General features: G+C 33.6%; 1 protein-coding gene and 1 pseudogene across 1 annotated transcript in view; one reads left to right on the top strand and one right to left on the bottom strand.

The window, feature by feature from the left end:
• On the bottom strand, positions 1-21,874 carry LOC123793557 (cytoskeleton-associated protein 2-like pseudogene; annotated as a pseudogene).
• Positions 21,875-22,158: 284 nt separating this feature from the next.
• GLRA3 (glycine receptor alpha 3) overlaps positions 22,159-26,737 on the top strand; it is a 178,876-nt gene continuing 174,297 nt past the window's right edge. Inside the window, exon 1 of the mRNA XM_045799380.1 lies at positions 22,159-22,229. Coding sequence (XP_045655336.1) covers positions 22,159-22,229 — 71 coding nt within the window. The remainder of the gene's footprint in view (positions 22,230-26,737) is intronic.

Here is a 26,737-nt window from a genome sequence, read left to right as displayed (position 1 = left end):
TCACGCCCTGAGCCAAAGGCAGATGCTTAACGACCGAGCCACCCAGGCGCCCCTCTTTTCTTCATCTTCTTTTTCCATACCTTTCCAGAATGAAATATTCATTTTTATTATTATTATTATTATTTTTTGCTTTAAGTTCCATAGGGGGCCGTTCATAGATTTTCCCCTTAGATTTTTGCCAGTCTTCCAGTTGTTTCCTTCGATCTTCTGCTGTGATCTTCTTCTTCTAAATATGTGGATTCGTTTGGGTTCCATTTGAGACTCTACTTCTATTTATGGTTTTCTTACCAGTTTGAGTTTTAAGAGCTGTCTTATTGGGAGAATGGTTCTGGGGAAGAGTCTTTTTTAACTTGAAGTGTGTGCTTTTTGTTGATAGCTGCTGCTACATTTATTCCCATTGGTTCCATGTGCTGTTGTGTTAGGGGCGTTTGTAATGATTGAATTAAAACTGCCAACTGTCAAATTAGGCCTTTGCCTTATGGCTTTTGATTCTTGCAGTGCACATGATGTCCAAGTTCTGAAACAACGTTGAGTGGATTTCTGATCTTGCTCAATGTTTGGTTGTCTGTTGTTATAGCCTCCGGGAAGAACACCAGGCTTTGTTCTAGTTTCTGCTCAGTAACAGTGTATGACTTTTACTTAGTTTCATTCTGTCTTTCATATTTATCCCCATTAACCTTAATATATTTTATGTCCTTGACCACCTGTTTCTTTGATGCTTGAGTCCTACTAAGGATCTGAACATAGGGAGAAGGAACTCTCTTTGGGAGTTTTTCTCTCGGTCTTGCAAGATTTGTTCCTCTGGAGAGTTGCTGTGACTTTACTGGTGGAATCCTAATTTGTGTCTCTCCAACAAATTGTTTATTAGCTCTGTCTTTCAGAGAAGCACCATTCCCTGAACTTTTGCCCAAGCTTGTTTAGGAGCCAAACTGCTCTTCATTTGATGATAAGAGTTAGTCTTTGGCTTACCTATTGTCTATTATCTAGGATTTGGCTTCCTTTCAGAGCCTAGTAAGGTTCGGGGCAAGTTCTCTTTGTTCATCTCTTTTAGAAGGCTATCCAAGGATTCATTTTTAACACAGTTATTGTCCACAGAGTCTGCACATTTAACATTTCTTTGATCTGCTACTGCTGCTTTGCAGTTTTCAATTCCTGTATATTATGTAACCCCATGGTTTTTCTAGACAGTTCTCCAGTAGTGGATGATCCACCTTCAGGCTAGAAGGCTTACAGTTTGATTTAGAAGAAACACATCCTGAAGTCAGCCTTTTGCCCAGAAGTTTTGGTGGCTCCAACATTGGCTTCTGGGATCCTGTGGTATAGTCAGGTCTGAGCTGGAGTTTAATGCTGATGGGTCTTATAGCTTTGATAGGCAAAGCAACATGATTGGTAACATCCTTTTTGGGTATAATAGTAGATTTAGAAGGTGGAGGATTCAGGTGCCTGGGGGGTTCTGTTGGTTAGGTGTCCCACTCCTGATTTTGGCTTGGGTCATGATCTCATGGTCATGGAATCATGCCCTGCATTGGGGTCCATGCTCAAGCAGGGAGTCTGCTTGGGATTCTTTCTCTCCCTCTCCCTCTCCCTCTGCCCCTCCCCCCCTGCTCTCTCGCTCTCTCTCCAAAATAAATAAGTACAACTTTCAAAAAAAAAAAAAGAAGAAGAAGAAGGTGAAGGATTCAGATGACTACTCTTGGATTTTAGATAAGGCTTTGTGTTTTGTCACTTCAGTTTTCCCTTGGCTGCTAGGTGCTCCTAGAGCTTCCTCTGCTGCTCTTCCTCACCATGACTCTTCTGTGACAGTTTTTCTTCCTGTATTTTTCACTGTCTTATTTTGTATCTTAGGACACAGAGAAATGCAAGTTGGAAGTCAAAAGGGATATTTATCTTTTGGACCTTATCTTAGGGAAGGAAAGATAGAAAATAAGTAAGTAAGTAGATAAATAATCATTACCTATTAAGTGAATAAAGTAGGTAATGAGATAGAAAATAATAGGTATGGTGGCTGCTTTACATATGTCAGGGAAGCCTTCTTTGAGGATTATTTAACCTGAAACATAAAGAATAAGAAAAGTTGACCATGCAGAGCATTGAATATTCCATTTAGAGGCAAGAGCAAATTTATATTCCTTAGGCAAGAGAGAGCTAAGTATATTAAGGAACTGAAATGAAGCTAATTTATCATTTAATTTACATGACTTGACTCTACTTTTAATTACTTTTTTTCTTAGAATTCACTTATACATGTACATAGACCGTACTGTTTTCTTAAATGCCTTAAATATGCCTATATTAAAAGACTCAAGTGAAGTCTTCTCTGTAGGTCAAAATATGAAGCAGTTAAAAAAGCCAAGAAATCCCCAAAGATGTGAAAACCCCAAAAATCTAATATCAGGTTAGACTTTTTAAATGAAACTTTAAGAACCTTAAGGCTTCTGGTGCAGCAGGTAAATAACTTGGAAGTTGCCACTTTATTCTAACAATAAGTAAAAAGCTGAAGAAACTGAAAAATTAATGACTTTTCTTAGAACTGTAAGAGAGAAGTGATGTCACAGAGCAAGCCAATGGCCCCAAAATTGGAGAAACCAACAGGCAAATACAAAGAATTGCAGCTTACTAGAGCAGAAACCCATGAGCAGAAGTCATCACAAGGAAGGGAATCCTGAACTGTAAATGATGAATTGCTGAAGGCTCTGGGTAAGTAAGTCTGAGAGGTAAAAACTTCAGGGGACTTCAGAGTCATAGGAGGGACCCCATACTTTTTCAAGTTTTACCTCCTGGAGCTCTACCAGGTTAGCACAGTGAATATCAGAGAAAAATCCCTTCCTGCTTACAGCATGGGGAGGGGAAAAGGAACCATTTTGAAATATACCACAACATTCGTTCTTCTTAATAATGTCTGCCCTAGGAGAAGCAATTTAAGCAAAGCCTAAGCTGTTGTGTTTTATTAGAGTCTAAATGACCCGAGGGAAGGGGTGCCTGGCTGGCTCAGTCGGAAGAGTGTGTGACTCTTGATCTCAGGGTCATGGGTTCAAGCCTCATATTGGGTGTAGAAATTACTTAAATAAATACGTGTATATAAAAAAATAAATGACCTGAGAGAAAAGAAATGTCCAGTTCTAGTCCATTCTAGTCATCCTGTACCACTTAAGGGGTAAAAAAAAAAAAAGGTACAAGGGAAAGTACTTGTGAAGATCACAGTCCAGAAGCACAGGCTCATTAAAAGACTGAGACCTAATCATAGCACTATGGAATGCTTTACTATTTACAGTTGTTCCATTATTGCAGCACAAACCAATATTATTGAATTGGAGACTTCAACACACATCTATCAGAAATGGATAGATTCAGCAGGGAGAATTTCAGTAAGGACATAACTGAACTCAACACCATCATGAATCAAGTGGATATAACATACATCCATAGACTAGTTGATCTGACATCAGCAGAATACACATACTTCTCAAGTTCACATGAAGCAATCCCCAAGATAGAACACATTCTGGACCATAAAACACATCTTAACAAATTTAAAATTATAGAAATTATGCAATGTCTGTTCTCATATCCCAAGGGAATTAAACTAGAAACCAGTAACAAAAAGATAGCTGGAAAATTCCAAAATGCATGGAGGAAAACAACATACTTCTAAATAGCACATGGGTCAAAGAAGAAACCTCAAGAAAAATTTAAAATATTCTGAACTAAATAACACAATTTATTAAAATTTGTGGGATGCAGCAAAAGAGTACTACTTATAAGGAAAATTATAGCATTGAATGAGTTTAATAGAAAAGAAACAAGTTCTAAAATTAATTATCTAAGCTTTCACTTTATGAAAGAAGAATAAATTAAATCCCAAGTAAGCAAAACAAAAGCAATAATAAAAATTGGAGCAGAGATCAATGAAATTGAAATGGCAGGTAAAGGGGTAAATAAAATATGTACATCCAGAGAATGGAATATTATTCAGTGTTAAAAAGAAATGTGCTATTAAGCCATGAAAGAATCTTAAATGTATATTAGTAAGTGAAAAAGACCAATCTGAAAAGGCTACAAACTGCATAATTCTAACCATTTGCTATTCTAGAAAAGGCAAAACTATGGAGGCAGTAAAAAGATCAGCAGTTGTTATGGGTTAGTTGAAGAGATAGGGATGAATGAGTAGAGAACAGAATATTTTTAGGGCGGCAAAACTACTCTGTATGATACTGTAATAGGGGATACATGCCCTTTACATTTGTCTAAACCATAGAATATAAACACCAAGGGTAAACCTTAATGTGAACAATGGACTTCGGGTGATAATAATGTTCAAATGTAGGTTTATCAATTGTAACAAAAGTACCAAACTGAAGTTGTTGATGATGGGGGAGTCTGTGCATGTGTAGGGCTAGGACATATGGGAAATCATCTTACCTCTGCTCAATTTTGCATGAACTTAAAAGCAGCTCTACAAGATAAAGTCTATTGAATTAAAAAAAAAAAGAACTGTAAGCACTTATGTTTACTAGATATCAAACTAATTTAAGGAATCAAGATCAATGTATGACAACAAATCTGAAAAAAACATTATGTTAATGAAAGAGTCACACAAGCCCACATGTTGTATGATTTCATTTATATGAAGTGTTCTGAATAGGGTAGTTGATGGAGACAGAAAGTAAGTTAGTAGTTCCCAGGGCCTGGAGACAGGGGGGAAACAGGACATGACTCTTAATAGATCTTTTTTTCATAATTAAAATATTCTAAAATCAGATAGTGATTATGGTTGCATAGTTATATGAATATACTTAAAAACCACTGAAGTGTACATTTTTAAAGGATGAATTTTTAAAGTGTAAATGTAAATTATATCCCAAAAAGCCGTTATTTTAAAATTTAATAAAATATAAATATCTTCAAACGTTAAAATGTTATTTTGTAAGTGGATAAAATCAAATAGTAATAGAGTTACAAACTTTTCAGATAATACAATGGAATTTTCAAAAGGAGCTCAGAGGAAGTCAGACTTTTTTAGAGGAATTAAAGAGCAAAGGAGAATGTATGAAACAAATTATAATGTTTATTTTATACATAAGTAACTAAAGCTAAGTAAAAACAAGGATTTTTGCCAACGTAACAAGGAGAGTAAGTGCTAATGCTGGTACTTGAATTCAGGCCAGTTATAGCCAATGCCAAAAACATTGTTTTTCTCTTGAAGTTTTCTTAAAATTCTTGTGTCTTAGCAAATAAATTTCTTTCTCATATTAAGTCATATTTCTAGGACACAAATAAAAAATCTATAAGGTGTTAAAAAATTCATACTTTTAAAATATTTACACATTTAACATTTTTCCTTCGGGGCAGAAGAAAGGGAAAATGCATATTAAATTCTCCAGATAGTTAAAATTTCAAAAACATCCAGAAAATGACTAACAAGAATGCTTTGCAAACAAATAGAATTCTAACCATTGGGACAACAGATTTGAACCTGCTCCTATGAAACATTTGTTTGCATACATGGCATTAAAGCTGTTCCATTTGTTTTGGGCACCTAATTCAGAAACATCTCTTTTGTTCATATCTCTTTAATATGAAAAACCTCTTTTGCTATGAAAATAGGCAAGTCATCAGTTCTTTTTTTTTTTTGAAAGGTTTTTATTTTTATTTATTTATTTATTTTTAAAGATTTTATTTATTTATTCAACAGAGATAGAGACAGCCAGTGAGAGAGGGAACACAACCAGGAGGAGTGGGAGAGGAAGAAGCAGGCTCATAGCAGAGGAGCCTGATGATGTGGGGCTCGATCCCATAACGCGAGGATCACGCCCTGAGCCAAAGGCAGACGCCTAACCGCTGTGCCACCCAGGCGCCCCATCAGTTCTGTCACTATTAAGTGAAGGCAAGTCAATCTCCCTGGATAAAAATTCCAACTTACCAAAAAAGATGCTGCATCAATTGTTATTAAAATATACATATTTGATTTATTTGATTTATTCATTCATTCTAAATGGTCCTCTAGCCTATATTCTATGTCAGGTACTTTAGTTAAAGTTTTAAGATTGTGGTATAAGATATCTTTAAAGGTCTTCCTAGTTTAGTTGAAGAAACAAACACATAAATAAAAATTTGAAATACTTATGATAATTTTAAAGTTGATACAAGCATACGGTAGAGGAGGGGCACCTAAATCTATTGAGTGGGTAGATGAGTGGCAGTGTTGAAATAAAATTTCTCAATTAAAAAGTTAAGAATTTCTTTTTTCAAAATAAAAAAATCTGTGACAATTACTGAAGCTGCAGCTCTTCCAGTTTTCAAGTAAAAAGTAATCCCCAGTACATGAAAAGGTCCTCACCACCACTAATCGGGGAAATACAAATCAGAACCACAATGAGGTATCACCTTACACCTGTTGAATGACTACTTTTAAAAAGACAAGAAATAACAAGTGTTGGCAATGATGTGAAAGAGAGGGAACGCTTGTGCTGCTGAATGTAAACTGGTGCAGCCATTATGGAAAACAGTATGGAGGTTCCTCAAAAAATTAAAAAAAGAACTACCATACAATCCAGCAATTCCACTTCTGGGTATTTATCCAAAGGAAATGAAAACACTATCAAAGAGACATCTGCAACCTCCATGTTTATAGCAGGATTATTTACCATAGCCACGTTATGGAAACAATGTAAATGTCCATTGATGAATGGAAATGTAAAGGAAAAAATATGAAATATTTACAAATAGAAATATATATAATAGAAATAGAAATACAGGAATATTATAAAAATAGAAGGAAATCCTGCCATTTCTAACATGAATGGATCTTGAGGGCATTATACTAAGCGAAATAAGTCAGGCAGTGAAAGACAAATACTGTATGATCCCTTTAGGAAACTAAAAACAAAACAAAACTCATAAATACAAAGAACAGATTGGTGGTTGCTAGGAATTAGGGTTGGGGATGGGCAAAATGTGTAAAGGTGGTCAAAAGGTACAAACTTCCACTTATAAATAAGTCCTGTGGATGTATTGTACAGTATGATGACTAAAAGAAAAAAATCAGCAACCCCTAGCTACGACCTAACTTCTGTGCTTGAAGAAAAAGAAATCAATGTGTTTTCAGACAAGTAAGAGCACAAAATTATGCATAAATTTAATGAATCTCATTATCTCCCAAACAGATCATGTAGCATATGGAAAACAGAACATTTAAGAGTTTGGGATTCCTTTGAGAGTTTATATCATAGTACTTTTCAACTAATAATAGATTTGAGAAAGTTAAGCATTATGAACATTCTATTATAAGATGAAAAAAAAGGATGAATAGGGGCGCCTCAATCAGTTAAGTGTCCAACTCTTGATTTTGGCCCAGGTCATGATCTCAGGGTTCTGGGATCCAGCCTGAAGTCTCGCTTCACAAGACTGCTTAAGATTCTCTCTCTTCCTCTCCCCTGCCCCTCCCCCCACTCTGCACATGCTGGCTCTCTCAAAAACGAAAGAAAAAGAAAAAAAAAAGAAAGGAAAGGAAAAGAAAAGAAAAGAAAAAAGAAAAGAAAAGAAAAGAAAAGAAAGAAAAAACGATGAATTATTAACTAGAAAACAACTCTACTGATCTAATAGGGAAAAATCTTTTGAAATGAAAATATGATGAAGACTTTGCCTGGGAGCAAATTTATGCAACTCATAGAAAAAATCAATTCAAAAGAAAATACACAACGTGCACAATTTATTTAGATAAACCTTTAACAGTATCTTTAGATATTTCTGTGTTTTAAGTTAATATTACACAGACAAAAAGCATTCTGAGGATAATTCCAATATTGGGGGCTAAAAATTTAAATATGTAGTAGATGTTTTTTAACTTCAGAAATGAAAGAACACATCACAGGAATTAACAATTTTATTTTTTATAACTGTTCTTTATTTTCCTAAACACTACACAGAATGGGGCTAAGTCAATATTTACAAATCAAAATTTCTGATGGTAACCCATAGGAAAAATAAAATTTATTGTGTTTGTTACCCATAGAATTCATTTCATTAATATTGTCTATGTCACATAATAAGACAAATTTTTAAATACTAATAAATATGATGGAACAAAATTCTGATAATACAGTACATATAGTAAAAACTATTTCGATTGGCTGATGTCAGCACTTTTTACATAATTTGAAGAACATGAAAAAAACTCTGTGTTGATAGCCCATAGGAAAAGCTGGTCTAAAAATGTTTAATTCAGTTACAATTTTCCAAGACTGTCTCCCAAACAGTGTGTGCTAAGATTTCTAAGCCCTAGTCATTATGGAAAAGCTTGCCAAACTTTTTCTCCACATGTAGGCACATCAAATATAATTTCATAAAAATACATAAATTAGGGAAGCATTAAGTGTATTTTTTCCCATTTGTATGTATGTCTCCATTTCCCTCTCTCCACTTAAACCTAAATATTTTTATACTATTGAAGGGGTTCAAGACAGGTCTCCCCAAAATATGCTGATTTGGCATAATGATTATTTTGAGTTTAAAGCAATCGAGACCCAACAGATTCAGGAAAAGCTCTTTGCCATCCCACAACTGCCTAAAAGGTTTTAGACAGAGGACCTGCTCCAGGAAGAGAGCTAACACCATAGATAGATAGCTACATTAGGATATGAACTAGATACAGCAAGCAGGGAGGAACCTAGCAAGGCCATTTTGATCCAAGTCCTCTCTGTCTCGTGGTTTCTGAGTGGCCCAGCAAACATTTGCATACCAGACATTTACTCTTTTTCATTCTTCCTGAGGACTGCATTCCTGTCTTTTGAAGACCCAGACCCCTACCTCTTTCTCCTTAGTTCAGAATGACATACATACCTCATTCTGCCTGTCTTTGGAATTCCATGTCTATGTGGATTCCCACATGCTATTAAATTTTATTTTGTCCTGTTAATCTGTCTCATGTCAATTTGAGTCTTAGTCCAGCTAGAAGGACCTTGAAGGGAACAGGAATTCTTGCTCCCTGACATTACATAAGTAGACCATACTAAATATTCTTACTTCTATGAGCTTTGTAAGTTTTGGGTTTTATATGAGTCATTTCATTAATTCCAAATGCTTTATTGCATTCACAAAGCCTGCAAAACATTGTAGAATAATAATGGTTTAATTTCCAAATATTATTAAAATGCTATAATGCTTTAACTTTTACCACAATATTTTCTGCAGCATGTGTGACAATATTTATTGCATTCAAATATTATACATTCATACCTTTTTATTTTTGAAATTAGAAATTTTATCAAATCTTGACAAACTGCATTAGTAATCAAGTTTTATTTCTTAAAGTTGTTGATGCTTGATTATGTTAGCATATTTTCTTATATCAAAAGACTCTTATCTTCTTGCTATAAATTCCACTTAGTTAAAGAGTGCTTTTTTTCCCCCTTAGCTGAATTGCCGGATTCTTTCTTTCTAATTGTTTATTTAGGTTTTTGCATTAGAATCTATCTGAAAGCTTGCAGTATTTTTCTTGATTTTAAATTTATTAATTACTCATTAACAAAACATGCCTAGCCTTTTTTTTCTTTTCAAAACTGCCTAAGCTCAGTGAGTCTCATCAATCAGATAATTTAGCTCTTTATTCAATTCATTAAGAGATTTCTTTATATATTTGTTACTTACTATCTCTTAAGCTCTATAATTTTTTTCTTATGGAATTCCACATTTTTTGTTATTTTTATTTTATCTACTCTCTAAATGGCATGTTGTTTGAGGTTTTTTTTTTCCCACCATAACTTGTGCTGCTTTATTTTTTCATTCTGTGCTTTGAGACATTTCTTCTACTAGATCTTCTGTATCTATAAGTGGGTTTGTGATTTGAACATACTATCAGTTTACTTACTGAAGTATTTAGTTGGGAAATCCTGTTATTTTAGCTCCAGAAAGCATTTGTGATTGGGATTTCACTTTAGTTTTCTTAAGGGTTTTTGTTATTTGTTCAAGTACTTTTCTGTCTCTTGCAGCAACTCTATTTTGCTGGCATGAAATATGTTTGTGCTGACTGGATCTTCCTTTCTCTGGCTGTTAGAATCCTTTAGATGATTTGTTATTTTCTCTATTAGCTTTTAGATCTGGTGGTAGGAGTAAACAAATGGGGCAGTCTGGCTAGTTTTTACAACCCTGAGCAGAAGGGCTGCTAGTCCCCTGCTGAGTAGCAGGATGAAGACTTTGCTGTTCCCAGGTCTCCAGGCATAGTCCCAACTTCATAGTCCAGCTCCTCCCTAGTTTCTAAGATCACACACATTGGACCAACTTTCACCAATGTCAAAATTTCCTCTAGAAATCTCTGTGTGCCAGGTTTTTGCTGAGAATGTGGTGATTCTATTCTAGCCCAAGGAAGAAAGAGTCCTCATCAGTTTTCTCTGTCAAGATCTCCTTCAAGCCTAAAGCTTCTGCTCCCATCAGTGGATTGATTCCAACAGCAAATTGACTTGGAAAAGACAAGTAGGCAAGAGTTTGGAGAAAAGGTGTAGAGAGCCCCATGTATTAGTTTGGTAGGGTCGCCATTATAAAAGTACCACAAATGGGGGTAAAACAACAGAAGTGTACTGTTTTACAGATATGGAGTCTAGGAGTCCAAAATCAAAGTATTAGCAGTTGATTCCTTCTGAGGACCATGAGAGAAGGATCTGTTCCAGGCCCCTCTTCTTAGCTCGTAGATGGCCATCTTCTCCCTGTGCCTCACTCATCTTCTTCTTGTGAGTATCTATCTCTGTGTCCAAGTTTCCCCTTTTATGAGGATACTAGTCATACTGCATTAGGACCCCTTCTAATGATTTATTTTAACTTGATCATCTCTATAAAGATCTATCTCCAAATAAGTTCACATTCTGAGGTACAGAAGATTAGGACTCCAAACACATCTTCATTCAGGTGATATGGTTCAACTCACAACAGTCATATTTATTTCAACTGTCTATCTGTAATACTTTATTGAATTTATTAATTAAGCCTAGATTGGTCCTGACCCCACATAACATAAACGTAGGCAAATTGCAACAACAAATCTGTACATAGCTAGAATAATAAAAGGATTCTAGTCCAGAGGACCTGAGGGGATCATGAAAACCAAGAGAACATTATAATAAGCAATCCTAGAATAGCACATGTACATCCTACATGTTATCAGCTGAAAATGAATGAGAATTTTTTAAAAGACTCAAAGCTATTATTGCTACTACGAAAGTTTTTAATTTTATCTATAGACGACCCTTTGGGTTATTTATTTGCATTTTCACCTGAGTGAAAGGTAAAGCATAAAATATTGCCTTTCCAATATATTTGGAAAAAAAGAAAAAGAACTACCTGGTTTAAAAGTAGTCATCATTTAAGTTTAATCACTTCATTTAAGCTCTCCAGTAAAACAACTCAGTCTACATTTCATTTAAGCTTAGTGGAAGGTGGAAAGGGGAAAAATTGCAGAGAGAAGAAAAGCTTTTGTTTGAAAATTCGAAAGTAAAAATTAATAAATCATGCTAAACACTATCTTTTTGTTAAATAGGATAAATAGTTAATAACTACTTAACTAAATAGACTTTTAAAATATTCTAAAATATGCCACTCACAATAATTTTTAGAGAGTTTTCTGATTGAAAAGGGGAGAATAGGCAATTTTCTATTGCAATCAAATGCACAACAATTGGCTCACAACCATTAGATTAATAGGTCTTATATCATGTATATTTTTATTAGCTTTACATAAATTCTATATTGATACCACAGTCTTGGAATAATTGGTATTATTGATTAAACTTAACTTCATTGATCTGTTGGCTCTAACATTTTGCCTCATAATTTAATTTGAATTCCTTACCTACAAATAAAGTGTAACATCTTAAATTGCATAAATGACCTATTTTTTAAAATTCCTGTCCATGATATCTTTCCATGTTTGTTTTCTATTGAGTTGTCAGTCTTTATTCTTCTTGGTTTTTTAAAGAAATACTCTGCTTACCAATACTTTGACTATTATATTATGATATTATTTTTAAGGAAATATCCTGCCAACAAATACTTTGATTACTATATTATAATAATATGTTATATTATTATTAAATTTGTCAAATATAAAATTCAAAAACATTTGGCTTTCATTGTCATCTATATTATGTTTGTTTTACCCTGTAATTTTGTTCTTTTTCTTTCTATGTTTATGAACTTCCAGTTGTTCATTACAACATGCCAAAGAGGTATCATATAATACTAATTTTCACCTTTTATTTTATGACCATTTAAGGCTACACATTTCTAATTAGTCACCAGTTTAGCTGCTTTAATATGCATTTTTATTATCTTTAATCCTTTTTTTGATTTGCCATATATATTGATATATATTTATATATTCATTGCACCAACAAGTTTCTTTTTTTAAGATTTATTTATGTATTTGAGAGAGAGAGAGAACAGGGTGGGGGCTGAGGGAGAGGGAGAGAGAAAATCTCAAGCAGGTGCCCTCCTAAGCACAGAGCCCTACACAAGGCTCAATCCCATGACCCTGAAACCATGACCTGAGCCGAAATCAAGGGGGATGCTGAGCCACCCAGCCGCCTACCGCAACAAGTTTCTTAATGCAGTCATTTTAACTTGATTAAATTTCAGTCATAAATGCATTCTCTGAAAGACCGCACTTCTTTAAATTAGTTGAAATTTATTGCATACGTTATTATGTTCAATTTTTATAGATGTTCAACACATGCCTAAAAAGAATGCTTACAGTGTAACTTTGTATATTCATTAGATAAAATTTATTGACTGTACATATGCGCACATCACATAATATATATAAAATATAATACCAAATATATTTTTTTCAAAATTCATATCCTGATTTTTTTGTAAGCTTGAGCTAACAGCTAGTATACTAAGTTTTAAAGCTATATTATTAAGTGCATTCATATTTAGAAGTCTCATATCTTTCTGGTGAAACTTTTTTCATTATATAAAGACTTTTTGTGTAAATATGCAATTTTCTTCAATTTTGTTTAATATTAGTATGGCTACACTGGCTTTTATTTATTTATTTATTTATTTATTGGTTAACAGTAACCTGATGCACTTTTTCCTCCTTTTACTTTTATCTTTACAGATATCATTTAGTTTACTTCTGATTCTTAGAAAGTGCATATAGCTCTTTATCCTTATTCTCATTTTTAAAAATAATCTGTCTTTTCCCTGTAGTGGAGTTTGAGAAATTTTCTTTGACTTTAGTATTAGGTAGTTGTATTGGCATAAGTTTTTCTTATTGACCAAACTCTACTCAGCCTCCCCTAAACTTTACTACAACTAGGCCTGACTTTTGGACTTTTGGACTTCTCTCTGCATTGCCCAGTTTTAGCAAGAATTCTGCTAATTCCTTTTAATCAGAACCATACACCACACACCCTCAATATCTGATAGCCATTCGTATCTGATCTTGTTCTTCATTCTCCACCAGGCTGGCTGGCTAGCCTACAGCAAGAATCCTGTTAGTCAGTTTAGCCAGAATCCCCCTTTGCCCCTGTTTCTCTTAGTAACATTTATTTATTTATTTATTTGACCGGGGGGGGGGGGGGGGGGCGGAGCAAGAGAGCACAAGTAGGGGGAGCTGCAGAAGGAGAGAGAGAAGCAGACTCCCTTTTGAGCAGGGAGCCCAATGTGGGGCTCAATCCTGAGCCCCAGGACTCTGAGATCATGCATGACCTGAGACGAAGGCAGACGCTTAACCAACTAGGTCACCCAGGCGCCCCTCTCTTAGTAATTTTTATTGACTGATCTGTACTCTGCTCCTTGGATATAAATTTCTACTTGTCCCAGCTTTGTTGGAGTTGAACCCAATTCCATCTCAGTGGTGATATACTTATAGTGAGAGTACCCCTATCCTCTTGAATAAACCCTTTCTCATGTGTTAATTGTCGTAGAATCTTTTTTTCTTTAATGATACTAATTAAGATGAGTCTAGTTGTAGTTTTCTGTCTACTTGTCCTCCTGGGACACTTTGCACTTCTAAAACTGTAAGAGCCATGTCTTTAATCATTTTGATAAAAATCTCAGTTATTATTTCTTCATATTTTACTCATCCCTGTTTATCCTTTTCTGAGGGGAGAGGGAGAAATGCAAATCCAATGTTTGCTGGAAATTATTAATCTTTTCTCCATGTCTTTGAAGCTGTTCTGAACACCTTTGACTCTGTTGGCTCACATTGTATAATTTTTTAGATCTTCTGACCCACTAATTCTCTTTCAGCATATTTAATCTGCTACTTCAAGTATCCGATGATTTTTAATTTCAGCTTTCATAAGTTTTATTCTAGATACTCCCTTGGTTATTTTTCAGATCCATCTGGCCAGCTTATAGGGCTTGTCATATGTTTAATCCTTCCACATAGTAAGCACACTTATTTTATGTTCTCTAGTGTATAGTCTTTGTTCAACATCTATAGTCTTTGCTCTTCTAATTCTTTTTTAACTGCTTTGCTGATTCTAATTCATGGTGGCCTGTCTATTCATGTGTTTTTTGTTTCTTGTTTTTTGGGTTTTTTTGATACTGACCATATGTTCTTTGGAACTTTATCTATGGTAATTCTTTCAAACTCGGTCTTAAAATATATTCCTCCAGGGAGTATCTATAGTTGTTTCTGCCACATTTTAGGACATTATAATCACAGCACCAGTTAAATACGTATTTGTAACCTGGCATATATGTGTCCTTAGGTGGTGTTAATTCTGGCTCAAAAACTGTGTGTTTGTTTGGGCAAATAAGTCTTCAGTGAGATTTTTCTGCTTCCCTTAAAAGCTAAAGCTGAGACAGACAAGTTTCCTTCTCAGAATCCTTTGGAATGTGGATAGTTTTCCCAGTTGCTTCTTATGGTTATTAATTCTTGGGATTTTTGGTTTAAAAGACATAACTCTGGGATGCCTGAGTGGCTTATATGGTTAAGTGTCTGCCTTCAGCTCTGGTCATGATCCCAGGGTCCTGGGATTGAGCCCCACATTGGGCTCCTGGTTTGGCAGGGAGTCTGCTTCTCCCTCTGCCTTTCCCCCTCGCTCGTGCGCTCTCTCTTTCTCTGTCTCTCTCTCTCAAATGAATAAATAAAATCTTTAAAAAAAGAGACATAATCTTTTAGGCCTTTCTTTGAGCTATAGTTCTTGCCTCCAAGTCTGTTGAGTATCTGGTAAAAACTGAAGCTCTTGTCTAAGAGGGATCAACTGGTTACTATTGGAATCCTTACAGCTTTAGTCCTCCCTTGTTTTTTTTGTTTTTTTTTTTACTTCCTGCTTTTTCATTGGTTTGGGCAATTTCTGTGCAATCTCAGCTAAGGATTTAGGCTTTTTAAGCAAATACTTTCCTACACTTTAGGTATTTACAAAATGATTTTTTTTTTAGGATATCTACTCTGTTAATAATACCAGAAATAAATTATTAAGGAAATCAAATATATCTGAAAGAAAGTTGGGAGCAATAATTTTCCTATAAAATACATATAAATTTTCATCATTTTCATAAATTAGAAATTAATATCAAAATCATAGAATACTTATTAGCTGTACAAATTTATGGATTATAATTGTTTCTATAGAGGTAAATTATTAGTTATAGCATATCATTACATATTCTAATTACTGCTTATGCAGTCTAATTGTTATTTAGTTAATATGTCACAATAGGTAAGTTCTTAATGTTCCTGACAAAGATATGAAGATTAATATATCATCATTAATTTAGTATCTCACAAAGTAATAAAATTATAATATTTAGCCTTCATATCACAAAGGGTTGGCTATTGCCTAATAATTAAAGTTCAGTAGTAGTTCACATCCTGTGCCCAACCTTTTTGTTAATGAAGTAAATAATATTATTTTAGAAATAAATCAATATGAGTATGTAAAAAGATTGCTAAACTTTTCTGGGTTGTTTTTTCTTTTTTTTTTCTAACCTGGAAATTTAACAATATATATCAGTATTCATCATTTTCAAATTAAGTCAGAATTTTGAAGAAAATCTTTTATTGAATTTCTTATAAAGTGGTATTGTTACCCATTTTTGAAAAATATATACTCCAATCTATAGTTCACTGCCAGAAGGAATTTAGTGTTTGATGACATATATATGACACTGAGAAAGGGAATCATTTTCCTAAGTCACCTCAGATCAAAAATGTAAAGGATACCAGTTAAAGTTGTGGTGTTTTCTGTTTTATTTGTTTGAAAGCTTTTTTATATTTCAATAGGTAAGAGGCCTGTGATAGAAAAATCGACACAATGAGAAAATCTCCTCTGGAGTATAAATATGAAATGGGTGTTTTATTGATTGGTTCATGAATAAGTATATGAAGGTATCTCCTGACATTACGACCATGTTACATATTATTAACCATCCAGAAAATTTAGTAACAATTTTTCACATTGTGCATTATTTGACCCAGTATCTATGGCCCTCTATGATATGCCTCAAACTTCTTTTTCACTACTTTCCTTTAGTCACCCCTTTTTTTAAATACCAATAATGTAAATTGTGATACTGGAAAAGCTGCTTAAAATTTTTGGACCTCAGTTTCTTCATCATTAAAACATGGATCAGATTATGTATACCTTCGGGTCTTGAGAGCAGAAATTAAGATAATAGACGAAGTATCCAATACAGTTGTTAACTACACAAATGTTATCACTCAAATTCTATTCACCCCACTTTTTTCTGCTTCTATGTTTTTGTTCTCCTCTCCTTTTTTTCACTATAATTTCCACATAAATTCTAAAAATGAACTGTGAATTGGTTTCAAAGCTTTGTTAAATATCTCCTACTTTATGAAAATTTTCTAATGTTCTCATGCTTTTCATTTTAAAGTACTTCATTTGAATTCCCATAGCATTTCTCTTCTCATCATTCAATACTTCCATTCTATGAGATACAATGAATATTCATGTATATCTTACATATTATATAGATTGCAGTTCCTCTGCGACAAGATTTGTTTGTCATTCACATGTATATCTCGGGAAGCACCTAAGATGATGCATATTATAAATTCTATATTTGTTGGTAAATAAATTGGTTGAATAAATGATTTGGAGGTACTTTTACAAGTTGTGCCTACTTAGTACCAAATATTCAGGGAAAGAATGAAATATTCAGTAAGTTAACTGTTTCAAATATCTCACTATTTAAAGTCATCTAGGAAATTATGGCAAATTACCACTACAATTTTGAGAAAAAGATGACAGTCTGAGTGCTAAAATAGTAAAAATTACAATATACTGTATAATATTAATCTTATAAAGAAGGTACTCTCAGAGTGAACTGAGGGCACATATATAAACTTGAAGGTTACGTTTAGATGGTGAAGGAATACGTTTGGCCAGGAAAGAACACCATGACATAAATATCTTAAATAATTTTGAAGAAAGAATGGGTTAAAAGAGATTAATAAGAATGGACTCTAGAAAAGAATGAATGTGTATGCATTCATTCACTCACTCAGCAGATATTTCCTGGTCACCTACAATGTGCCAGACACTGTGCTAGCGTAAAGAGTCACATTGCCCCTGCCTTTCAAGAGTATTCAAACAAAGGCAAACATTAAATTATAATTTAATCTATGAAGGACTTTAATCCTGAGTTAAAGATAAAAGGGACATTTTTGAAAAAAAGAAAGAGAAAGAAAGAAAGAAAGAAAGAAAGAAAGAAAGAAAGAAAGAAAGAAAAAGAGAAAAAGAAAATCCATGTTATGAATTAAAAGCTAGAAAAAGACTAGACGTAAGTCCAAGAGGAAGAGTATTTGAAGTAGAGAAATCATGAGATAAGAAACAGTTTATGTTACTGGTGCATAGTGGGGAAAGGAAGACTAGGAAAAAATGAAGAGTTTGCCATGGAAAATCATTCAGAACTTTTTCATCTGTAAAGAGGACTATGGATTTTAATCTATTGTAATGGAAAGGGATCAAGGGTTTTAGGAATAGAAGTTTCATTTTCTGATTTACTAAAACAAATGAACAAAAGAAACAAACAAAAACCCCTTAATATTCACACGGAGGAGTAATTAAGGGGAATAACAGAGCAAGCAGGAGAAACAAATAGGAGGCTGTTGCTGAGATTCATGTGAGAAATTTTGTATCCTGGACAAGAAAATGGAGATAAATTATTAGATATTTCTACCAGTATTCCAAAAAGAGGCACCCGATCAACTAACACTTCATGATTATTGTAGCTTTTTTAATAGTAGGAGATCCCTATACAAAAGATAAATTCACTAGGTTCACATACTTGGTGACATTATCTACATCTGCAATAAGATTAATTCCCCTCTATCTGATTTGTATTGAACAAGCAACTTTCTGATTGACTCCTAAATTAAGACTTTCTTTCAACTTTCCCAGACTGTTAATTCAAAAATATGAATATTCTAATTATTCCGAAAATGACATTACTTTTTATAACTTTTCATTTTTTTAAAGATTTTATGTATTTATTTATTTACTGATCAGAGAGAGCGCAAGCAGGAGGAGAAGCAGGCAGAGGGAGAAGCAGGGTCCCTGCTGAGCAAGGAGCCTGATGAGGGACTTCTCCCAGGACCCTGGGATCATGACCTGAGCCAAAGGTAGATGCTTTACCGACTGAGTCACCCAGGCATCCCCTTTTTGTAACTTTCTAAATTGGCATTTTGACTTCTACATAAGCTTTTGGTGAGATGACTAGTTGAACCCAATACTACTGAATCTGATCAACTCTCAGTGAACTATTTCTAACCCCATACTACATTGACTTCAATAAAGTAAATAAGTCTTTTACTAAATTGCAACTCATTTTATCAGTATGTATAAAACATTGTATGCTTTAGATCATAGGTATTAACAACCGAGCATATGAAAAAACTTTATCACTAGAATAAAATTAATTTACTTATCTGTAGGCTAGTCAATATGCATACAGCTTGAAACACTAGTAGAAATATTAAAATTAGAGCAGGGAGAATAGACAAAATGCTAGACATTGAGCCAGTGACACCAAATTCAAGTTTGATATTTTCAACTTGCTGAATATGAGGGTTTGTAACCATCACTCAACCACTTCAAGCTATAATTACTTCCTTTGTAAAAGGAAAATATTAAATCTGATGAAGATTAATATGCCATTCAGCTCTGAAATCCCATGTCTTTTATAATATAAAATATAATCCATTAGTTCGAGAAAGAATAAAGGCAATGAGGAGAAGAGAAGAGATTTGACCAAATTAGAATCCAGCTTAATTTTATATAAATGGGCTAGTCAGTTAGTGATTAGCCATAGAATGGTCTCTTTTCCAAAAACACTTTCCACCTACCCTTCCAATCAGGACTATTATTCTCAAAAGAATAAAATTTGTAAGAATAGCTGTCACAAATATGTAGATGCATGAAATTCATTTTGATCATATAGAAATTATAAGCAAACAACATAAAAATTCATAGACAAGAAGCCCTGGAAAATTAATCGTTAATGTTAACTAAAAGAAACAAGGCACTACAACCCATTCTTTGATTAATTTCTAATTTATTTAATCAAAATTAACCTAGTACCCAATGCATTGTAACAAATTCACAGATCTAATTCAAAAAATATATATAGCATTTCTAATATGATTATTAATGCATTCAATGATTATTGAGTATCTACTATATGTTAGGTTCTATTCTAAATAATGGTCATTATTCTCACTGCAGCGGAAAAGTAAAACAAATAAATGAGGAGGATCATAACTTTTCATAAATTATTTGAAGGAAATAATAATGGAGCTATGAAAAACCAGTAATATGGGGATTCCATATTACTGTCCTCTTACATGAGGTTTATACCCAAAAACTGATTGACTAGTTATATTAATTTGATAAAGTATAATATTTCTATGCTTTCATGTTAATAATGAAATGAAATAACTAAATTTGTCCTGACTTTTAAAAACTGTCATGTAACCTAACTACCCAGATTAATATAAGCTCAGAATTTTAAATATTGTGCATTAATTTGCTCACTTAAACAAACATCCATTGGTTGTTTCCTTTGGGTCAGAGAATGAATCTCAGAGGTAATTTAGCTCAATTCCCTTAATAATATATTTTTAAAGACATATTAAATAAAGATCTTTTTAAAAGTAGATTACTTTTCCAAAGATACCTAGTTAGGTAGTGGTGAAGCAAGGCAAAGAATCCAGGCCTTCTTGAAATATACTGTTTTGTTTCATTTATTACATGTGGTTTTTAAAAAAATTATTGCCATTCGAAGAAAGATCAACTAAGTAGCATTTTTTCTTAGTGAGCTTTCAAAAGTTTCATTGAAAGATTGAGTTGATTAAAATTGTATGAACCTTCTCTGGGCGCAAATATTCATGGATAGAACCAGTGATATTTCTTATGAGACTTCTGGAAGTTTGTAATTTAAATCAGAAAACTAAGATGCAAAAAGAGACAGCTATAGTAATAACACATAAAAATAAATCCAAAAATTATTTATTCTCACTGAATGTAAATAGCCTTGTCTACTAAAGAATAAAAAGAGATTTTTTTCACTGTGTTCTCATTTAAGAGGGTGAGAAGGTAATAACTTATACTTTTCCAGTTAAATAAAGAAGTACAGGGTAGTCAATATGTCAATTGCTGCTGGAATTTAACAAGAAAACGTTTGTGTGAAAGACTAAGAAGACATTCTTGGCACATAGTTTAGTCATTGAGAAAGTTAAGTGATTAAAGTAGGGCTTTCAGAATAAATATCTGAGGGAGTTTTAGGGAGAAGCTAAAATTCAAGTAGTGAAAGTTTTAATCTTGGTTAATAGTAAATAAACACCACTATAAAGATCTCATAGCATAGGTTTTAATCTTTTAAAATTCCATTTTGAGATACACGAATAAGCATGCACACAACATACACACACTTTCCCTTTCTAGTCTTCAATGAAAATTCCCATGAAATGGTTGGGGGGGTGGGCTGGGAGAGAGGGAGAGCAGGAGCCGGGAGAGAGGTATGAATGATAGAAGATGTACCTTATGACCTAGTTGTCTTCTTCACTTGTACTTACTGTTCAGATAACCTGTAAGGAAAAAAAAAAAAATGGTGGGTAGCATTGTGCCTCTAGTAGCCATCTCTTTAGATTTCCCACCTTCATCCTTTTAGAACCCTTATTACAACGGAAAGAAACTCAACTTACTCTAGTCAACAATACTTCCTGGCCAGAATGAAGCAAGCCAGGATTATGAGAATTCTAGAACCAGCTGATTCTCCTGTTCCATTGATGCTCGTGCACCGATTTTTCTGCTCTTTCCTAGTCCTTTCTAAGGGTCTGGGTTTCATGTTGACTCCTGCATTTCGATATAGGGTCAAAGACACGGGATCACATCCAAAAAGACCTTTCGTTCCTAAATTGTGTCTTTTCCTTGAAGGGAACAATAAAGGGCCTCTCCAGAGCTATTCTGCTACCTAATTCACAAAAGCTGCTAGCTCCCCAATGCTGAGTCCTGAGGCTTTCTTCCCCCAGCTCCCTCCAGTCACAGTTAAGACTCTGCACCAGTTATTCACCGCTTTTTTAAAAGGGTAAGGTGTTAAGCACCGCCTATGGTCGCGAGTGGCCTGCCACTCTGTCCTGCTGTGCGGTCGTGATTGGCAGACAGAACAGTGTCGTCTGGCTCCGCCCCCGCTTCCCTTTGCCGCGCTAGCTGTGACGGGTTTTACTCAAAGGTGGAGAGTGGGATTCGGCGGGCGGCGCTTGGAGCAGGTGCAGAAGCATCCTTGTTCCCGCTGTTGCTGCTATTCTTTCTCCAGCGTCTGAGTCAGGGAAGGACAAGCATTCTTTCTTCGCCGCTAGAGCTTCAGTGAACTGTTGCCCAGAACCTAGGCACTCCAGACATTTCATCTCACCCCTTATTCCGCGTTCACTGTATAAATCACCTGCACATTTGTACCCTGTGAATCTTCCTTCTGCTCAATGCTCAGAGCAGGGGTCGAAAGGGAATTTCAAGTGTTTGAAAGAAAAGGTCTTTACTGACTGCGGGGAGCTGTCTAAGGTGCTGAAGCTTTCCAGGCGTTCGTCTCCTGCAACATCACACGGAGTTAGATTGCACATTTTCGTTCCTGGCTTTCTCGTCCCCCATGCCTTGGATAAGACTAATTTCAGGATCGTGAAAATCTCTCTGTATCATGGCCCACGTGAGACACTTTCGGACGTTAGTTTCGGGATTTTACTTCTGGGAAGCAGCACTATTACTCAGGTGAGTCCACTTCTATTTACCAGTTGAACTATTTAAGCTTGTGCGCTAGGTTGCAACCACTTGTTATTGATGAAGTCAAGAATGCAATTCGAAATTGACTTGTTGAAAGTATCCCTTAAATTGCATTGTTTTCTATCTAAAACTGTCCAGGAGTCTATCAAGACCTCTAAAAACATGTAAATTTGTTCTATTTTCGCTAATTAGTGCTTTTAAGTAATTGGCCTCATATTATTTGCAGCTGAGTATATACCCTAGAAAAATTACTTCCAAAACCTAGGTTTTCTTTCTCAAATTGCTTATAGAGTTTCTTTTTTCTAAGTGAAATATAAATTCTGAGTGTTACTCTCTTTTTGAAAGTTAGAAAATATTTAGTAATTAGAAATAATATTTTTAAGTGGCAAAAAATCTACAACATAAGCATTTACTGATCAGAGAAATTCTGAACATTGTTGGTATTATCCAGAGGTTAAGTTAAATAAATAACACTTAAGGCCTTGAAAGCACCATGTCTAAAAAGCTTAGTTCAGGTAACACATGAAGACAAAATCATAAATAAATCATTAGATATGTTCTATGTCAAAAATAATCTTTTTGGAGAAAGTGATATTATAAGAAACCTGCTGAAGAATAAAATTGTTCTATGACATGTAATTTGCTTATCATGTCCGGTCATATTTGGTGGGCTTTCCTTTTTATTTATTTTTTTAAATAAAGAGAGACTAGTCAAAAGATCAGATAATTTAACCCTTACTCTTAATCAAACAATATATAAGCAAGAGTATGCTCATATAGACTTTTGAACCACCAAAGTAAATTTTACTTTACTATTATAATTACCCTAAGATTTCCATTTTTGTGGCCCACAAGCTTTTCAAGAGGACTGAAATCAAATAATTAGAATAAGTAAGTTACTGTATATTAATTTCTATTTTAAGTATGTAAATATTGTCTTCTGGGTTGCTGTGTCCATTTTTCATCCTTAGGCACCTTAGAAAACATAGTGTATGTCATAAAAACTGCCTTAAAGAAAGTTATATTATTCTGATATGCCTGTAGTAACAGGAACTAATTGTGAAGGTTACTATAATTTTGAAATTATTTTTTTTCTGAAGTATAGGGTTGAACCACTGTAAACTAGGATATTTTCAGTGAAAAATATTTTAATATGACTGTAAACTTTTGTAACTACAATTGTCACAAATTTTATATATAGTGATAAAAACAAAGAGTGTAGAACTTTTATATTTACAAAAATTTCATAGAAAGGAGCATAAAATTCATGTTATAAGTGAAATGAATCATTTTACTATAATTATTTCTCAGTATCTTAGATGATAATATGCATATTTTTTCCAAAGAAATCAAAGTAACTTAGTTGACAGACACTTAGATTTAGGAAGTTTAATGTCAGTAACTAAACCATTTTGGTCAATAAGGTCAAATTTGTATAATGGTAATTCACTATGATATTTGTTATAATATATTCTTAGGTATATAAAATCTTCATCAGTAAATCCTTTGATTTTTGTCTAGTTTCATTGAAATTCACAAAAATTTTATTTCAAATTGATTATCATAATTATAAGAATTTATCTTCAGTAATATTAAATAAGTGTAATAAAAATGTTTTTTATGAATAATCCAAAGATGTAATCCCCTGAAAAACACATGCCCAGTATAGAAGTTTGTACGGTATATATATTCTTTATCATCAGGTTTTTCTTCTTTTTTGATAAATTGAATAAAATTTTTCTCTTAGACTGGTCTTAGATGAAGGTAAGTCACCACTCTGTGAAGAGCTTTAATTATATTTAAAAACTTAAATGTATTTATTTTCAGTGATGGCTATTAAAAGAAAATTTCTTATAGTTAAAAAAAAGTGAAGCTCCCTCTACTGGAAATATTTTGTAAAATAAATGTCCTTATGAAAACTATTCTTTATTCACTAAATTTATTTCTTATAAGGAAACATAAAGGAAAAAATAAAGACAAAAAAGTATTTAGTATTAATTTACAAATATATCATTTTAATTTATTTAGAAATATTCTTTTAGGACAATTTGGAGGCAAGAACTACAACTGGAAACCGTAGATATTTTTAATTAAATTATTTATTAGTACGAACTTCTTTTGATAGGTTTAAAGATTTTTAAAAATCTTATTGAGATATAATATGCACACAGAAAAGTACACAAATAATAAGTTGCCATGTAAAGTTTCTCAAAGGTAACACACTCATGTGAAAAGACCATGAATCAAGAAGTAGAATTGCCCTCAAAAAACTAAAAAAGGACTATCATATGATTTGGTGGTCCCAATTCTGGTTATTTATCTAAATGAATGAAGTCAGAATCTCAAGGAGATCTACTTTTATTGCAGCACTATTCACAAAGCTAATGTATGGAAACATCAAATGTCCACTGATGGGTGAATGGATAAAAAATGGGCATATAAATACAAGAGAATACTATTCAGCGTTTAAAAAGAAGGAAATTCTGCACTTAGTGAAATAAGCCAGGCACATAAAGATAAGTACTCTGTGGGGAGAAAAAAAAGTAGAATTGTCAATTTCACAATTGCACTCACCCTCCCACTGCTGTACGTTTTCCAGGTACCACTTTGCCCAAAGATAATCACTATCCTGACTTATAGAACAATAAGTATGGTTTGTTTTGTTTTTGAACTTTATATAAATACTTATTTGAGTCTGCTTCCTTTTTCTGAGCATTATGTTTATGTGATTTGTCCATATTAGTGCATGGAGCAACAGTTTGCTTATTCTCATTGCTGTATAGTATTCCATTACCTGACGATATTATAATTTATCCAGTGTCCTAGGAAGGATATTTGGGTATTCTTTTAGGTTTTGGCTACTGCAGCCATGAATATCCTTGAACATGTCTTTTTGTGAGTACATGTGAATACATGTGAATACATGCATTTTGGGGGCAGTATGGGTTGAGTCAAAGCCTATCTCTAGCACAGGAATTTCTGGATCATAAGGTGGGCATGAGTATGTTAAGCTTTATTAGATATTGCAAATTTTCCAAAGTAATTGTGCTTATTGATACTTTTATCAGCAATGCATGAGGGTTTCTGTTGTTATTACTAGTACAAAGTTTGTTAAGTGCCTATTATTATAAACATTTCTAGCATTTTCTTAGACTATTATTGCAGGCCCACAGATGACATTTTAATTCTTTTATCTTGGCGTAATTTCTACCTTTTAGTACATGAGTTTTACTAAGGCAAAAACAGAAGAACAAAAATATTTACTTCTTTAATACAATTAGAAGTATTCATTACCAGAATACATCAGGTATTTTAAAAATACAATTTTTGAAGGGGAATTATTTTAAAAAAAGATAATTCTTTAAAACGTGCAAGTGAGAAAATTGTGTAAACAGATGTGAAAAATCTGAATATCCTAGTACTAAAGTTTTTTAAAAGTTTCACACTTTGCTCAGATATTGCTGTTTTTTGAAACAATCCTTCTAGGCTTTTGGGTTCTAGTACTCATATTAATAAAATAAAGAACAAAACATGAGTGTTCATCTTCCTTTGAAATGCAAATAGGTGATGATTATGAGGAGCTTGCAGAACAAATTCTAAAAACAGGAGAACTGCCAAAAATATTTCATTTAAATTGGTTATTTTCATAAAATACAATTTTATTTTCATCTTTACAATTTGATACCAACACAGACTTGCTACTTGAATAAATTATGGTACACTCTGTCAAAAACTAAATGTGTGAATTTCAGACTTCATGATAATCACAAATAAAATGCTTTCTTGGTTTACTTTGAAGCCTAAGAAAAACATTTTGACATAGAATTTCTTGTTTTTGCTTTTGGTATGTTTTGGAGCATGGGGAAAAATCCTTTTTAATGTTGGCTCTATTTTCTTATGTAAGATACTAAAGAAAAAGGGACTTCAAAGAATAAACTTTTACCACAAAGATTTCTTATTCAGGTACAGTAATAAGATTCTATATAATTTTTTAAAATTATGTTACACATAATATATGCTGCTTACCTTTATGTCTATAAATAATCATATATTTTCCCAAGTATAGAAGGATCATGGCCCAGTTCTCTGCTTAGTGCCTCAGGCAATTTGCCCTGCAGATTCAGAAAACAGCTTGCAAAGTATTTCCTGTGCTATATATGTTTTCTTCCCTTAACTACAATTATGTACTGAGGCAAGTCAATTAACAAATATGTATATAATGTGTAATGTTAAGCAATTCAACAAGATTACCAAATTCTGTGCACAAATTTTTGTGCTAGGTTCAATTTAGCTGATTGGGAACTACCATCTCTCCCATCATGGAACTTAAAACACAGCAGGGAAGAAAATACCAAGGACCAAATAATAAAAGCAAAACACAAACAGCAATGTTTTGGAAATGTGAGGTAGGAAAACTATCTAGAAGGCTTGGTACTTGTGTTGGATCTCAAGATGCTTGTTCACTGGGCAGAAATGAGACATAAAGGAAATGATAA

Source organism: Ursus americanus, chromosome 13 (assembly GCF_024610735.1).
Source record: "Ursus americanus isolate L20-20 chromosome 13, mUrsAme1.1.p, whole genome shotgun sequence".
NCBI lineage: Eukaryota > Metazoa > Chordata > Mammalia > Carnivora > Ursidae > Ursus > Ursus americanus.
The sequence above is the reverse complement of the archived record's forward strand: the minus strand, read 5'-3'. Positions and strand labels throughout refer to the sequence as shown.